Source organism: Pan troglodytes, chromosome 12 (genome assembly GCF_028858775.2).
Source record: "Pan troglodytes isolate AG18354 chromosome 12, NHGRI_mPanTro3-v2.0_pri, whole genome shotgun sequence".
Taxonomy (NCBI): domain Eukaryota; kingdom Metazoa; phylum Chordata; class Mammalia; order Primates; family Hominidae; genus Pan; species Pan troglodytes.
In genome coordinates this window covers 83,421,243-83,439,800 of record NC_072410.2, presented here as the reverse complement: position 1 = coordinate 83,439,800, position 18,558 = coordinate 83,421,243, and the positions used below count along the sequence as shown (strand labels likewise).

The 18,558-nt window shown below is 37.3% G+C and overlaps 1 protein-coding gene across 13 annotated transcripts in view; it reads right to left on the bottom strand.

Annotated features, from left to right (window-relative positions):
- MAP4K3 (mitogen-activated protein kinase kinase kinase kinase 3) overlaps window positions 1–18,558 on the bottom strand; it is a 187,367-nt gene that overhangs the window by 90,626 nt on the left and 78,183 nt on the right. For all 13 annotated transcript variants that reach the window (XR_010149572.1, XR_010149573.1, XR_010149574.1 and 10 more), the window contains 2 exons: window positions 16,597–16,687; window positions 2,993–3,057 (listed from right to left, as the gene is read on the bottom strand). Coding sequence is in view for 10 of the 13 variants with exons in the window: in XM_016948387.3 (XP_016803876.1) it covers window positions 2,993–3,057; window positions 16,597–16,687 (156 nt within the window). In the remaining 3 variants the exon portion in view is untranslated. The remainder of the gene's footprint in view (window positions 1–2,992; window positions 3,058–16,596; window positions 16,688–18,558) is intronic.

Sequence of the window (18,558 nt, the reverse complement as noted above, 5' to 3'; positions counted from 1 at the left end):
AAGATAGGATTTGGGGTTCTGCATAAGCATATGAATCCCCAATATTCATATATGAGAACATCCAGGGTACCTGAAAACTGCCATTTTTTTCCACTGAGCCAGTTGCTGACCAGTATAAATAAATCAGTATTGACGAATTCATATTACTTTGTTACTTTTACCAGTTAGGTTAAAATGGAATGGTAAGAATCATGACAACCTATTTCTGTAACGAAACTGGTCTTGCTTCTTAATGAAGAAAGCAGAATCAGACACCTAAGACCAATCATATGGATATATGATGAAATCACTAAACAATCTGAGAATGACTAAAAAAAGGTATGCCTTAAAAACTAAAGATGTAAAAGAAGGAATGAAAACTGTAAGAATAAGACACAAAGGAAAAAATAATGGAGGGAGATATAAAATAGAACCAAATAATTTCTAGACATGAAAATATATGGTAACCAAAAATAAAATCTAATGGATGTTCTAATACAGCTGTAAAATCAATAAACTGGAAGAGAGATATGAGTATCTCCAGGCTCTCCTGAAGGATAAAAAACTGGTAAATAGGAAATTGAGGTGAAGAGACATGAAGACCTACTGTACATCTAACTAAGATTCTAAAGGAGAGATCGCAGATTGGGGGAGAAAATATTTGAAGAGATAATAATTGATAATTGTCCAGATGTGATAAAAGAGCAAAATTCACAGAGGTAAGCCTGTTAAGTCCCAAGCAGAAAAAGTAAAAATAAACCCATTCTTAGGCACCAGAAATTAAGAGAAAAAGACAAAAAGCAATTAGAGATAAGAACAGATTACCTGCAAAGGATCAATAATTAGACTGACAGAAGGTTCTAATAACTATAGAAGCTAAAAGACAATGGCCCACCTTCTTCAAAATGCTGAAAGAAAATACCTGTCAACCTAGAAAATACCTATCTATACCCACTTAAATAATCAACTAATAGTGAGGGTCAAACACTGAGGAAGTTTACCACTAAAATATCACTGAAAAAACTTCAGGAGGCCGGGCGTGGTAGCTCATGCCTGTAATCCTAGCACTTTGGGAAGCTGAGGTGGGCGGATCACAAGGTCAGGAGTTCGAGACCAGCCTGGCCAATATGGTGAAACTCCATCTCTACTAAAAATATAAAAATTAGCCGGTGTGGTGGCAGGAACCTGTAGTCCCAGCTACTCAGGAGGCTGAGGCAGGAGAATCACTTGAACCCGGGAGGTGGAGGTTGCAGTGAGCCGAGACTGCGCCAATGCACTCCAGCCTGCGCAACAGAGCAAGACTCCGTTTAAAAAAAAAAAAAAAATTAGGAAAAGGGAAATTAAACCAATTAGTAAGGAAATCAATAATAGAGAAATTCACCCAAATTCCAACCAAAAAAAAGTGGAATAGCCATTTGAATTTCTAACATAGAAATTACAAGCTTCTAGAAATACTGTTTTGTAATGTAAAATAATGCCAGATATCTCTTCATTTTCACTGAATCTTTGAAATCAAAATGCCACAAATAATAAAGAAAAGTTTCTCAAATATTTATCGAAGAACAACTATACTTAATTAAAAGTATCCTTAAAAAGTAACTTTTCATAAAGCAGAAACCTTCTCATACTCTTTCACCTGGTCTTCAAGGCTCTCCCTATTCGACCCCACACCCACACCAACAAGAGTGATCACACATGAGTCACACCTTCATGTTACTGTGCCAAGGCTTCATCTCTGAAAATGCACTTCTTTGTCTTTTTAGTATTATTATTATTATTATTATTTTGAGACAGAGTCTCGTTCTGTTGCCCAGGCTGTAGTCCAACGGTGCAATCTCGGCTCACTGCAACCTCCGCCTCCTAGGTTCAAGCAATTCTCCCGCCGCAGCCTTTGGAGTAGCTAGGATTACAAGCACCCACCATCATGCCCAGCTAATTTTGGTAGAGATGGGATTTCACCATGTTGGCCAGGCCAGTCTTGAACTCCTGAACTCAGGTGATCTGCCCGCCTCAGCCTCCCAAAGTGCTGGGATTACAGGCATGAGCCACTGCACCCGGCCCTTCATCATCCTTTTTCTACCGAGTTTACCTATCTTTTAAAGACCAATGTAAGTAGCTTATTTTCTTTATTAAGTTTTCTAAAATGATTCCAGAAAATCCATCATTTCCTTTTCCCTATTTCAACTGTAATCCCAGTAAAATACTATTATGTCAATCTTTATGTTAAGTAAAACCTATGCCAAGAAGATAAAGTGAAATGAAGTAAAATAGAAACAGTACAATTCTGACCCAAATAGTCTTACATCTCTGCTTTAGTGTAATTCACCCCTCAAATTACTTAAGTGGCCCCACACTAGAAAATAGGAGCCCAAATTCTATGAAAAAATGAGAAAAAAGGTCCTCAATATTTTCTCAGAAAATAGACATTAAATAGATATTATTTTATTTTACATTAATCAAAAGCCTACTCTGCAGTTTGTGACAATAATCCACTAATAGAAAGAGAAAAGGAAGAAAAAGAAAAGGCTACTTTACAAATCTCTTATATACTCCTTGAAATCCCAGTGAAAAATGTTTTAATCATTTCTGAATCCCTTGGAATCTGGCAGTATCTAAGAGAATAAACATTTAATTGATATTTCCTGAATACATGAGAGCAAAATTAATTATCTTTGTATTATCACTACTCATGTATACACTGGATATTTTACCAGCTTAGCATTAGCCAGCAAAGCCCTTGAATTTTTACAGGTCTGAGTTTAAATTTTTGAAATAACTACAATATGCCTCTGCAGAATTAGCAAATAATTCAAATGCATTTAATTTTCCAACTTAAAAAGCAAAGACTCCTCCTTTCTTCCACCTATATCTAAAATACCTTTATATATCCAAACAATATAACAATAAAACATAGCTTGCTTTCCTTAAGATAATGTTGATGTTTTAATATAGTAAATAGCTGTATTTTAAGAAATTCAACCTAACCCCTATAAAAATACAACTTTGGTCTTACCGTGATAAATATCCTGTAAAGAACCACCTCCACAAAACTCCATGCAAATCCAAAGCTTATCTCGCCTATAAAGAGAAAAGAAGCATGTATCATATTTTCATGATTAAAACTGTCTGTGTGAGGTAACAAGTATTTTAAGGTTGTAAGCTGTAACACTGAAAAACAACAAATGCAATGTGTTATCTTTAAAATAACTAATTAATCTTTATGAGTAATGAATTACTTAATATAATGTGTTACTATAATCCAACCTGAGGTTTTAAACTTATAATACACCATTTGTTGGATATAAAGCGGTTATCAGGCACATCCAAATAATGAAAATACTTCCCTTTAGTTAAAAACTTCTCCTCCCCAAAAGTTTATACATCTACCCAGATTCTTCACAGACAAATGGCAATAAATCTCAAAGTATACTACTTTGATAGCACTCTCATCAACAAAACAGGCAAAATATAAATGTTAGCTTCATATCTAGATTCAACAGTGATTTTCCCAAAACAGTCTTAAAATTTATCACTCACTTCTCTTTAGATAGCACTTCTCTCTCATACTCAAATTATAAGCTGTTGTAATCATATAGTCATAGGAGAAATAATCAGCTGTGATTTATATAGGTCATTCCTTTGTTCAGTCATTCATTATTTAACCTCTTAAAAATGTACCAGGAAATGTACCATTCATGGTACAGAGATGGGACAGAAAATCCCTGAACTCAGCAAGCTCTAATGCAGAAGAAAGATTCTACCTTAATATATGTCTGTCTGTCTTACCACTGCCTTCTCAGTGTCTAGAAGAATATCCAGCAAATAATATTTGTTCCATAAATGAATGATTGCATGAGTGACTGAAAGAATAAACATATCGAATTAGATTGACGTCAGGAAAATATGGCCAGCGGACCAAATCTAGCCTGCTGCCTGATTTTGTACACCTCTGCCACTATGAATCGTTTTCCTATTTTAAAATGGCTGGGAATGGTTGTTACTTGTAACTACAATTAATAAATAAAATGGTTGAGAAAATAACAAAAATATTTCTTGACATATGATGATTGTATGAAATTCAAATTTTAGTGCCAATAAATAGTTTCATTGGAACACAGTCATACTCATTTATTTCTATACTGTATGGCTGCTTTCACGCTAGAACAGAAGAGCTTAGTCGTGGTGACAGAGAACATGTAGCCCACAAAGCCTAAAATATTTACTATGTATCCCTTTATAGAAAAAGTCTGCTCACTTGGGTTAGATCATAATTTGATTAATGCATAATCCAGGCATGTATAAAGTACTGTGGGAACCCAGAGATGAAAATACCTAGGAAAATGAACGGAAAGTTTTAGGGAGGAGAAAACATTTAAATTGGGTCTTGAAATTAAAGTAGAAATTTACCAGGGAGAGACAGGAAAGGGACCTGTGCAAAAGAATGAAAACTTGAAAGAAATGCACATGTGGGAGACTGTGGGTGATTTAGTGGGAGTTGAAGAAAGACTGCCTGAAGAGACAGTAGCAGGAAATAAACCCAGAATAGGCTGGGTCACACTGTGAAACAATCCTTTGTTTACTAGCTTCTCAGTTTAGTTACCTTCCTGTAGATAATCTCTAGTCGGTCCTTGTGTCTCTTAAAATGTGGCACCCAAAAAATCAAGTACTAAGATTCTGAGTGTTACATGAACAATACATTAAAAAGTGGAGATGCTGAGCCAGGCCCAGTGGCTCACACCTGTTATCTCAGTAACACAGGAGGCTGAGGGAAGAGGATTTCTTGAGGCCAACAGTTTGAGACCAGCCTGGGCAACACAGTGAGACTCTCATCTCTTAAAAAACAAACAAAAAAAGTTAGCCAGGAGAAGTGGTGCATACCTGTAGTCTCACCTACTCAGGAGGCTGAGGCAGGGTGCGGGGGGTCGGGGGGAAGGTGCAGGGCGGGGCGGGGCGTATTATTTGAGCCCAGGAGTTCGAAGTTATAGTGAGCTATGATAGTGCTACCACACTCTGGCCTGGGTGACAGACCGAGATCTGAATCTTAAAAAAAACAAAAAAGCAGAGATGCTTTTATCAGCCATAGGTCACATATGGTTGGGTAGTAGCAGAATTAGCTGGACCTAAGAGGTGAGCTGACTTGACCGTAGTGGACAAGGTAGCATACAAAAAGAAAGCACAAGCTATCAGAGCGCAAAGGTCAACCAGCTTAAGAGTATGAAGTAGCAAGGTATCACGATTCTAGAAAATAATGCTAAAAAGAGTGGGCCAGATGCAGTGGCTCACGCCTGTAATTCCAGCACTTTGGGAGGCCGAGGCGGGCGGATCACGAGGTCAGGAGATCGAGACCATCCTGGCTAACACGGTGAAACCACGTCTCTACTAAAAATACAAAAAGAAATTAGCCAGGCACCGTGGTGGTGGGCGCCTGTAGTCCCAGCTACTCGGGAGACTGAGGCAGGAGAATGGCATGAACCCGGGAGGCGGAGCTTGCAGTGAGCAGAGACCGTTCCACTGCACTCCAGCCTGAGCGACAGAGCTAGACTCTGTCTCAAAAAAAAAAAAAAAAAAAGAGTGAAGCCCAAAATAAATCTGAAGCCATCCAGGATCTGCAATTCATAGGTGGTTCAGATAACAATGAAATTGAAGCATACAGCGGATATAAAAATTTGTTTTAATTTCTAATATGGTAAATACCAATAGCTATAAATTATATAAATATGTGCCAGCTGCCCAGTGGCCTGGTATTAAGAACTTTCAGAATGGATGTCTGAGACTGGCAGATGTGTGGTCTTTCTAATCCCCCAGGGAATGTAACCACTATCTCCTTTATTTGATCACTGTATTTCTATTAAGTTAGCTGAAAGCTATCGTTAACTTCTCAGCAACTACATTAAACTGCTAGTTTACTGTTTGTAGTTAATCAAAACCTCTGGATCTTTATAAAACAAAAGGCAGACCAGTTCTCTCTCCAGCTTCATATTTGTCTACCTGGTTCAATGAAACTAAGCATAGGACTTTTTTCTTATTTGTTAAATCTTATACTTAAAAAAAAATAGTAGTTTTGATTCATTTCCCTTTGTTTTTGACAGGTGTCTTATTAGCTCTCCCAGCATATCACTTTAAAATGCTTCGGCAAAGAAAGCATCACACACATTGCATTAGGTTTAATCCACACCCTTGGGGCAGTGAGCTAACTTTTTAAAGTATCCTAATTGGAAATACACCTCTCCACTCCTGCTCCCAACCCCCACAATCCAGAAGCAGTTGGTTAGCATCTGAACGAACCTAAATCAGGAGTCCACCCTCCAGAAGCAGCAATTGTAAGAACTTGGCTTATAAACTATTTTAATCTGCACTAGTGGGTTTACTAATGAGCTTAAGTAATATTACAAATATTTTAAAACATGAAAGACACTCTATGGAGATTACTTAGAATTACCATTTGGCACTTCTCTGCCTCTGCCTGAGATATAAAGACTCTGGCAAGTCAACAATATTTGGAATGCTGCTTAAGCTCCAATTTGGATATATCTAGAATGCAGGATTCCATAACCTGATCTCTCTAGGTTAGTTGAATCCTTCCTCTAAAAGAGTGAGTGGTTCTCAAAGTGTGATCTGGAGGTCCCATGAGAGTCCCTGAGACATTTTCAGAGGGCCACCAAGGTCAAAACCATTTTAATAACACTAAGAAATTATCTGCTCTTTACATTCTCTTTCTCTCATGAGAGTACAATGGAGTTTTCCAGAGACTACATGAAGTGTGAAAATGACGTCATCCCTGACAGCTACGGGAATACGAGCTTATGTTGTATTCTTGAGTTTTAAAAATGTCTCAGCTTTAATTTCTAATATGGTAAATATCAATAGATATAATTCATATAAAACAAAAGCTCTCTTGCGGTACTCAGCAATTTTTAAGAGTATAAAATAAAGGGGTTCTATTACCAAAATGTTTTGAGAACCATAGCTCTAAAATATCTTCACATCTGCCACAAGTGAATCTTTCATGTTAAATGCCAGCCTAGAGTTCTTAAGATGCAAGCAACTAGGACTTCACACAGCTTACAAAAAACAGGTTGAATGACTGTTCTGGGGTCTGCTTAGAATTAACAGAATAACATGTAAACTGCTTAGTAAAGGACCTGGAATATAGCACAATAAATGTAAGTTGTTTTCTACTCCTTTTGTTATAATTTATATTGTAGTGTACAAGTCATCTTAAGTGTAGTGTAACTTAAATTAACTTGTAGTGTAGTGTAGTATAACTTAAATTAACTTGTAAATTAACTTAAAGATGTTTAAGTCATCTTAAATTGCTCCTGGAACTCGGTGAAAGTATAAATAAATAAATAAATTTTTTTCTTTTTTAAGGAAAAAAATTAGAGATGGGATTGATCAGGCATATATTCTTACTAAAGTCATGTTAATCACAACTTCTTTCTTATAAGTGGTCATTAATTATCTGATTAGTAATTTAACCTAGAGCTTTGCTAGTGATCGATGAGTGATATCAACTTTAATAGTCTGTATTTTCTAGAAACCAACTTCTCCCTTCATTTACAAACTGTTCATTGTTGATCTCTAATCTCTGATACCTCTTCTGTTTGTCAATACTCATTGATAATGGACTATCATCACATTTGCTGAACTTTCAATATGAGATATAATTTACATAAATCTAAAAGTTTCTAAAAATTTAAGGTGTCTAGCTGCTCTATAATTATCTACTCACCATCTTGTGTTTCAATTCCATCTTAATAGTGTTTTTCCTACCCCTTCCAGTTTGAAAACAATTTTCCTTGCTAGAGAAAATGAATGCAGGAAATGAGTTCTCGCTTTTTACATATTTCAATATGACATTACCTTCTACTTGAAGTTGGTCTATTCTCTTTTCTCCCTTTGCTTAAATATACAATTTTCTATTCATCCTATGTAAAATGACTTTCCAGCTTATAGGCAAAAAAAAAAAATCACGACTATATAGTAATACTTTACTTTTTAAGATGCCTAAAATACTTTACTTTTATAATATTCTATTTAGTTAAAGTCTAGTATTATCCAAAAGCTTGAGTAGTCATAGTCTATTAGAGAAATGACTTTCATCTGTCCCATGAATATCTTTCTTATAATGACAAATCTACATTTGCTTTTGGTCATTCACTAAGCCATATGCCTAATAGGAAAGGACTTGAGTCAATCAGCCCATTTTATGCAGGTCAATTATAAAATCTTTGTCCCTAGGTATCTGAATTGAAATAAAATTAACCACTGAAGTAAATATTCAATGTATCAGTATTAACGTCCTGATTCAACAAATCCTCAGAATTCTTTTTTCTCATTTCGTAAAATTATTTATCTTATAAGAAACAGAAAATTAAGTAGAGGGGGAAAAGTTAACTATTTTGATGTCTACCAGAGCATACAGGGACCAAAATTCTAATAGCTATTTTATGGTTCTGAAATTCTTATAATTCCTAAAACACACTTTTTAATCTTCCCACATTTTGTAACACATCACAGACTTAAAACTGACCAAACTAAGTATAATTATTTATATATTTTTCTCAAATATAGCATAATTTAAACAGCAAAATAAAATGTGACCAAGACTACTGAGGATCAGCAACTCTCTAATATCTGCCTGAAGTTGGCACACCGAGTCTTCCTCCCTGGGAGAGGATGGGTAGCTAGCCTGTACACTGCAGTCCCCTGATTCCTGTACTGTACTGTGAGTTGTTGTCTTGCTGACCAAAGCAATGGCTATTCCACTATATTCAGCAAAATAATTCAACCTTAATCATCAATGAGAAAAACAAAGTTTAGTAACTGCTAGATGTTTTAATATAAATAACTTATTTAACGTGAAGAAAAATTTTAAACTTTTTTGGTTGATTTAAAAATTACTAATAAGCAAAAATCATTGCATTCCAAATTTATTTATAGGTAACCTATACCATCTGCTTTCCCTTTAATAAGGAGGGGTAAGGATGCTGTACCCAGGGGGATACAAGCTGATCTATTTCTCTATAATTATACCTAATAATCCCCCAGTGTTCAGCATAATATTTCCAAAGGGTGGGCCACTGAACATCAATCCTACATGAAGTATGCTTCTAGAAAGAAACCACTGTAGAGTTAAATCAGTTTTTAAAAATATCACATAGTCTTTTCTTGAAAATTAGCAAGGCCACTGGTATATTAAAGGCTCTGAGAAATCCTGTAGTGAGAAGGCGGTTGGAGAGAGAGAGGAGGGAGAAGGGAAGAGAAGGGAGAGGTAACAAAATGGAAGGATGAAGGGTACCAGAAAGAAGATAAAGTGGGAAGAGGTGGAGGAAGCGAAAAAAGAGGAGAAGGGGGATGGGAAAAGTTGAGAGGGGGAGGAGATGGAGGAGAAAGAAAAAGAAGAAATAAAACTTCTAATTCTGTTTAATGTACTATTTACCCAGATTATTTTTTCAATACACCCATTTTTTTACAAAATACATATTTGTATCCCTCAGAACTAATGATCTATAGAAAATATCCTAGCAATACTGGTAAAGGAAGGTATCTGTAACTTCACCAAAGTTTTTTTGCTTAGAGTAGTGGTTCTTAACTGGGAGTGACTGAGTCCCCCAAGGAACATTTGGCAAAGCCTGGATACATTTTTGGTTGTCACAACTGGGGGAAAGGGTGCTACTGGTAACTAACAGAGGACAGGGGTACTAATATTAACAACCATCCTACAATGCGCAGGACTACTTCCCACAACAAAAAAGTATCTGGCCTTAAGTGTTGATAGTGCCAAAGGTGAGAAACCCTGGCTTAAACAAGTAACAAATTAACATCAACTTTCAGATATATTCCTAATTCCTCTCAAAAACAGAAAAGAGAAAGACATTAACAGAAAACTGATAAAATCCAAATAAGTATACTGAGTTTAGCTAATAGTATCGCACCAATGTTAATATCGTAGTTGTGAAAAGTGTGCCATGGTTGCGTAAGATGTAAACATCAGAGAAAGCTGAGTGAAGGAAATACAGAGAATTCTGTACTATTTGCAACTTTTCGTAAATGTAAAATATTCCTAAACTAGAAAGTTCCCTTTTTAAAAGCAAGAGTAGCTGGGTATAAAGTGACTTAACTGTAATCTTTATTCTCATATTCTAAGTATTCAAAAAGATATTCATAAATATATTTCGAGTTAAGATCCAGTTGTTTCCCTTCTTAGCACTGTCTCTGGCTCTAGAAAAATTTTTTTCCCAGTTTTATATAACTCAAGAGTCCAACATCTCTTTCCTGGATTACTGTAATAAATACACCGTAATTAGTTTAACTAAATTGCCTGTTTTAATCCCCTCCACCCTAGGTCCATCCTCCACAGAATATACTAACTCTGTTAAAATCTTTCAGCAAGTATGCTCAGTCCCTTAGGTCCTAATTAAGGGATAAAAGATTCATTTTTGCCCATATCTCCACAACCTTATCTACTCCAACTACACGTGGCCCTCTGGAGGCCACAGGTCCAGCACCTGTGGGGTTCAACCAATCGCAGGTTCACCTAACCGGAGACTGAAAATTTTCAGAGGGGAAAAAATAAAAATAATACAACAATAAAAATAACACAAATTAATAAAGTATTACACTATTTACATAGCATTTACACTGTGTTAGGTATCATATGTCACCTAGAGATAATTTTAAACTGGAGGATGTGCATAGCTATGCCACTTTATATAAGGGACTTGAGCATTCATGGGTTTTGGTATCCACTGGGGTTCCGGAACCATTCCCTGCACATACTGAGAAGTAACTATGTACCCCCTTTTCCGTCTCAGGCTCTAATGTGAGACCAGTAGCTGTCTCCTGAATATGTCACGGTTTTTCATGCATGTGTTCCCTTTGCCAAAAATTCCAATTTTCTATACACATAAATATCTACCAATCTTTTAACACCCAATATTTGGGAATTACATCATTCACAGAGCTTTCTCTGATTCCCCTACATTGACAAAAATCAGAGAGTCTATCATCCTTAGCACTTCTGTGCCTTACTTCTAAATTATTACTGCATCTAGCATATTATGTTACGATTATTTGCTCATGCCTACTTCTCCTGTTAGATTATAAGCTCCTTAAAGGGAAGGATTAGGTTTTAGATATCTTCGTATCTGTGGAAATCAACACTGCACTCTACATGCTAAGAAATAATGTATAAACACTTTGTAAATGGTGGTGATTTACTTATTTAAGTTGTTATGAGGTAAAGTATGCTCATCTAAACTAGTACTCTGTACTTCAAAGGTTTATTTATTTTACTTTAGTTTTGAGACAGTCTCGCTCTGTCACTCAGGCTGGAGTGCAGTGGAGTGATCTTGGCTTACTGCAACCTCTGCCTCTTGGGTTCAAGTGATTCTCCTGCTTCAGCCTCCCTAGTAGCTGGGACTACAGGCATGCACCACCATGCCCAGCTAATTTTTTGTATTTTTAATAGAGATGGGAGTTTTGCCATGTTGGCCAGGCTAATCTCAAACTCCTGACCTCAGATGATCCACCTGCCTCAGCCTCCCGAATTGCTGGGATTACAGGCATGAACCACCGCACCCAGCCCAAAAGTTTAAAAATATCTATTCTAAATAGTTTTTACTGTATGGATCAAATCTTCTACTGGCTTATTGTTTAAGGAGCATTTGTTGGCCAGGCGTGGTGGCTCACAAGGTCAGGAGTTCAAGACCAGCCTGGCCAATATGGTGAGACCCCGTCTCTACTAAAAATACAAAAATTAGCTGGGTGTGGTAGCGTGCGCCCGTAATCCCAGCTACTCGGGAGGCTGAGGCAGAAGAATCTCTAGAACTCGGGAGGTGGAGGTTGCAGTGAGCCAAGGTCCTGCCACTGCACTGCAGCCTGGGCGACAGAGCCAGACTCTGTCTCAAAAAAAAACAAAAAAAAAAACGAGCATTTATTGTTTTTCCCCCTAAGCTTTATTGAGTTCAAGCTTGAGAGGAATGTCTCCATTTTCTTAACTTATTCTTAAGTGACATGCTGGGCTAAGGAATGCTTAGAAGGAACCTGAAATTAATTTAAACTCATCTTTAGTTTAAAAGAAGTAATAGTTAAGCTCCAAAAGAATTGTAAAGAATAAGTCTATGATGATTTAATTCTGTTGTTTTATAAATACACAAACATATATATTCAGATACAAATACATACCAAACCGGGACTATTTAAAATTTTTAAATGTTAATGCTTTGTCTATCTAGTTTTTATTGTAGGTATATTAATGATATTGAACAGTGGAGTAGGAAAGGCCTTGTTAAGAAGAATGCCAGGTATTCTGCTTTATAGAAGCTCAGTTTCAGTATTTCTTCATAAGCGAGCACAGCTACCCTGATATAAAATGGACTTCTGAAACTTAATTATATGCTAGTCATCTACTAAGAAAATTCATAGGGTAAATCTGATTCTCTGAGGGGGAAATTTATCAATGGTCAAACTACATTTGCTCAGTTTCCTTAACTTTTTGTCTGAATTTGTTATACAGGTTGTAATAGCAACAACATAGAAGGAAGAATGTTGCAATGAACAGTATATATTTTACGGGGTTTTTATCAATTTCAAACAAGATCCTCCTTTGTAAAGTCATTCAGTAATGAGAAAGAATTCAAGAAATCATGTTCCCTCTGAGACTAAATCTGGCCTTTCTGGGCTAAGCAATACAGTATGCCAAAAAAGACATCAGACTAGCTACCTGTAAAGCCAGGATTAAATCCCAGTGCCACTAATGAGAAGTTGGATAGACTAAGTAAGTCATTTATCCCCCACTTCATTTTCTCATCTATAACCGAGAATGGGCTGTATGACAACAGAATGGGCTGTATGACAACAGAATGGGCTGTATGACAACAACTCTTAGTCCCTTACAGCTCTAACATCCTACAAGTCTAATCATTAGGATTCCCTACTCCAACCTTGGCTGAGCCTGAACTTCAATTAGGGAATAAGGGAAGAATCTCTACAGAAGAAAAGAGCAAGAGAGAGATAAAATTAATTGCTATCCTACATTATAATACTATTTACCTTCAAACCACTTTGATCAGCTATACCCATTTACAGAATAAAATAATATATTTAAATCAGTGTTTCTTAATATTAGATTGTACAACACTAAAAAGAACATAGTTTTACTGAAAAAAATGATCCTACTTTTGTCTGTTTTACTTTGGTTTCTGGGTAATTTTGCTTTTTGTATTTGGAATGAAGCAAAATCATAAAATAAAAAACTTAGATGTTAAATTCTCTCAAGAATCTTATTTGTAAAATGGAAATAATTTCTACCACAGCTATACTGCTACCCAGGTTGCTGAAAGATCAAATGAGGCAGTAAAATAATGATACTTTTAAAAAGTTAAGAAGTAGTAGTAGTAGCAGCAGCAGCAGCAGCAGCAATAGTAGTAGTAGCAGCGGCAAATACCTATTGAGCATTTATTACATTCTAAGCACTATTCTTAGTATTTCACATGTAGTTACCCAGGAAGTACTCACCCCTATCCTGTCATGTAGATATTATTATCATCTCTGTTTTATAGATGAGGAAACAGAGGCACAAACTGGTTAAATAATTGATTAATAAGTGATAGAACCAGGTCTCAGACCAGACAATCTGTCTCCAGAACTTAACCTCTTAACTACCAAAGATACGATTTGTCTCTGGCAAAAAGATCATGCTCATTTTACCATACCAACGGTGCCACATAAATGAGTGGGGTTATCCTGGAATAACAGGTTAGATTTTGGATGGTTCCATAGTTCTGGAAGATTCAGATCATGTTTGAGAGATACTCTTAGATGAATGTCCCTGGTGAAAAAAAATGCTCATTTAAAGACCAGCTTGCCCTTGGGGGAAAAAAACCTTTGTAATACTTCTCCTAGTTGAGCCTAGTAGGTAGGTCATTTTGTTAGGATCAAAAGCAGTAAAACAAATTGTTTTGAAGTGGCAATCAATTATTTGTATCATGTATTAGCAGCAATCAATTATTTGTATCATGAACTTCAATGGTTTTAAGAGAATATTTCTTTGAACTTATACAGTAACTGCCTGTGCTGAGTAGGCTTCCTAACATACAAACTGATGGAGAAACTGTCTGTGTTAGGTTGCTGTTTCACTCACTCACCATATAAGTAGTTTTAAACTGGCTGCTAAAGAACCCATTTAAAATGTGTAACAGCCACTGACCTGGGGGTAGTACCTATCCCTATGTGAAAAGGGTTAGTTAATTCCCTGAAGTCTCTATAAAACCCACACCTTGGCCGGGCGCGGTGGCTCACTCCTGTAATCCCAGCACCTTGGGAGGCCGAGGAGGGTGGATCACCTGAGGTCAGTAGTTCGAGACCTGCCTGACCAACATGGTGAAACCCCATCTCTACTAAAAACAAAAAATTACCGAGACGGGTGGATCACGAGGTCAGGAGATTGAGACCATCCTGGCTAACATGGTGAAACACCGTCTCTACTAAAAATACAAAAAAAGGCCGGGCACAGTGGCTCACGCGTGTAATCCCAGCATTTTGGGAGGCCGAGGTGGGTGGATCACGAGGTCAGGAGATCGAGATCATCCTGACTAACACTGTGAAACCCCGTCTCTACTAAAAATACAAAAAAATTAGCCGGGTGTGGTGGCAGGCGCCTGTAGTCCCAGCTACTCGGAAGGTGAGGCAGGAGAATGGCTTGAACCCGGGAGGTGGAGCTTGCAGTGAGCTGAGATCACGCCACTGCACTCCAGCCTGGGTGACAGAGTGAGATTCCATCTCAAAAAAAAATAATAATAAATAAATAATTTAGCTGTGTGTGGTGGCGTGTGCCTATCGTCCTAGCTACTTGGGAAGCTGAGGCAGGAGAATCTCTTGAACCCGGAAAGTGGAGGTTGCAGTGAGCCGATATCACGCCACTGCACTCCAGTCCGGGAGGTTGCAGTCAGCTGAGATCATGCCACTGCACTCCAGCCTGGGCAATAGAGTGAGACTCTGTCTCAAACAAACAAACCAAAAAAACAAAAAAACTCCCACACCTCTACCTTAACCAAGGTGGGGCAATCAAAGCTGTACAAGAGTGGTTACAACCATGAACAGCAGGTCCAGTTGGTTTTTCAAAAGCTAGAAAGATGACAGGGCAGAATACCCTAGTCTTTTCTGTTGTGCCCAAAAGAGAAGAGAAAAAGTGTTTTGTACCTGGATCATATGAAAATGGGAACCTGCAATAAGTTACAGTATGTTGGATGTTGCTAAAGTATGCTGAAGAAAAACTGAAGAGTTTTCTTAATACATAGGAAAGGCCAGGCAGGGTGACTCACACCTGTAATTTCAGCATTTTGGGAGGCCGAGGCAGGTGGATCATTTGAGCTCAGGAATTTGAGACCAGCCTGGGCAACATAGTGAGATCCCCGTCTCTATAAAAAATACAAAAATTAGGCCAGGTGCGGAGGCTCACGCCTGTAATCCCGGCACTATGGGAGGCTGAGGCAGGCAGATCACGAGGTCAGTAGATCAAGACCATCGTGGCCAACATGATGAAACCCCATCTACTAAAACACAAAAAATTAGCTGGGCATGGTGCCACGTGGCTGCAGTCCCAGGTACTCAGGAGGCTGAGGCAGGGGAATCACTTGAACCCGGGAGGTGGAAGGTGCAGTGAGCCGAGATCACACCACTGCACTCCAGCCTAGTGACAGAGCAAGACTCCACCTCAAAAAAAAAAAAAAAAAAGGCTGGGCATGGTGGTACATACCTGTGGTCCCAGCTATTCATGAGGCTGAGGTGGGAGGATCACCTGAGCCTAGGGAGGTCAAGGCTGCAGTGAGCCATGATCACACCACAGCACTCCAGCCCGGGTGACAGAGTGAGACTCTGTCCCGCCCCCACAAAAGAAAGAAAGGAAAAAAATAGTAAAATATTCTCTAATCTTCCCTTGGAGGAAGCTTAAAAACAACTAGGTCACCAGTGATCAACTCACAGCTGCATGTAGAAGTGAATGGAAAACAAGATTTGACCCTAAGGTGATCGCCTATGCAATATAACCTAAGAACCTGGCTTGGGTCTGGCTACCAAAACAAAGTAAGAGAAAGGAAATTCACAGTCCTAAATTCACAGTCCTAAGTTCACTTTAGGACATGGAAAAATAAGTTACTGAGATGATTATAGTTCCTAGTTCTTTGGATACAATGAAGGAAAGAGATAAGGTAATATAGTACTCTTAGACCAGAAGCACAAAATTAAAAAAAAGTTTTTGATAAACACTTAGCTGGAAGAGATGCTCCTGACTCTACACTGACCTAAGTCCAGAAGAAAGGGGCAAGAGAATGGCATATTTACATCGCTAGTCCACCACTGGAAGACTAACCGTAAGGTTTTTACTTGCCAGCATTTTCACTAAAAGCACATCTAGAATTCCCAAGTCATACGACTGTAATATTGGTTACAGAATTAACATAGGTCCTAAGTAAAAATTCCATTGGTATGAAAATATCCTATCTTCAAAGCATGAGGAAAAACTACAAAACATGGTATTAAAACTAACTTTATTTTGTTTAATGCATTAGGTGATGAAATCATTATTGCTTTTCAAAAGGGAAACAAACAATATACCTGAGATAGCTTCCAAAATAAGCAACAATATTTGGGTGTTTACAGTCTTTCATCATAATAATTTCTTGCTGCACAACTGCAAAGTCTTCTCCTGGAATAAAAAACAAGCATGTTGAATATTTAGAGGTAAGTTTCAAAATGCTCATTTATTTCAAAACACAATAAAATAATTATACCTATTAATAAGTATAACATAATTAATGAGTTATAAATAAAACATAGCCAATAAGTTAATGGTATTACTTTTAATGACAATTTCAGTCCTGACTTGAGAGAAAATATAGCATAGTGCTTAAAAGCATGAACTCTGGTCCCAGACTTTCTGGATTAAAATCCTAACTCTGTTCCACACTAAGCTGTGTGAGTTTGGGTAAATTATTTGACTTCTCTGTGCCAATTCCATCCTCAGTAAAATAATAATAGCCTATCTCATAGGAATGTTGTAAGGGTTAAATGAACCAATACATGTAAAATGCTTAGAACAGTGCCTGGCATGGAGTATGCTTTATACAAGTATTTGCTATTATTATTATGCCTTGGACATAATCATCCGTATAATCCATCAATAGGAAATGTAAATTACTTTTTCCTTTATTTCCAAGTAACATTTAATATAATTTTAGCACAAAGAAGTAATTCTTTTTTAAGTTAGGGCAGGAACCCTTATACACCAAGTGTGTCAAATTTATCTCCACAGGCTGTTTGTAGAGCTGAGAGGCCTACACTCAAGCAGTACTGGATTACCAGATGGCCCACATTCACAGGCTTATCCTGTATTTGAGTGCCTTGTTCCAACTGTGTTATAATGCAGAATGGGATTGTATTTTAGCCTGGTCAGACTATTAGCAAATAATCTCTCTCCTACTGCCTCCTTGTCCAAATTCTCTAAAATAAGATCTGGCAATCCTATAGCAGTGTCACATGCTGTGGCTCCTGAATGAACACTTGTCATGGAGAGAAACAGAACTGCAGTGAATGCAAATGTGGTGAACCAGAGACTATGCAGAAAGAGAACAAATGGAAGTGCTTACTCTGAAATAAAAGTAGCTTTGTATTACTAATTCAGCTTTTAAAGTATTATATACTATGAATAGCCTGATTAAATGTAAATTAGCAGCAAAGTAAAAAACAGAAGGCTTCCCCAGTTACTGCTCAAATCATAAGTATAAGGTCATTGTGGTAAAGCCCTGACATTTCTGGCCTTGGCATTTTGCTACTGCAAATGTAATTGAGACTTGAAACAGACCAACCATGAACCATGTGAACCCAATATCAAAATCCACCTTACTGTCCCAGTTACAAGGAAAGAAATAATGGAGAAGAGACAGTTGTTATGTTGGGTTCTTAATTTCTGCGTTGATATGAGCACAAAATCACAAATCTCCAAAGACATAATTTTTAGGCTTTCAAAAATTTGGAAAATTATTGAACTATGATCTTATCAATTTACTTCCCACCATTAAGGATTCCTGATTTTCTGTATATTAGAAGAAATCAAAATTAGGAATAATAAAGCCAAAATAAGACTAACACCAATTTTTATAGGTATACTAGGTACTTTGGAAGTTCTGGACTTTTAGTTTCTCACTCAACCCAAAATTATACTTTTCACTAGTCAATCTAGTGAAAGAGTTGCATACAATAAAAGTTGATCTAGTCAGAGTGAACCCAAGACTTTAGTTTGATGGTTGGAAGACAAAAGCTCTCTTTCTGGGGGTAGCCCTGAGAGTTATTAGTAGTCATGATACAACCTCAAAGGGAGTCAGCCTTAGGATAAAGTTAACATGTGGAAAGCATTGAGGAGAAACAGGTAAAAGGAAGCATACTGAGCTATTACAGCAAGCCTCACCTGTCTCTGTAATTTTCAGATATACCTGTACATGACCAATAAACTCTGTGTATTGTTTAAGCCACTTCAGCTGGGGTTTCTGTTACAGATAACTACAAGCATCATAACTTCTA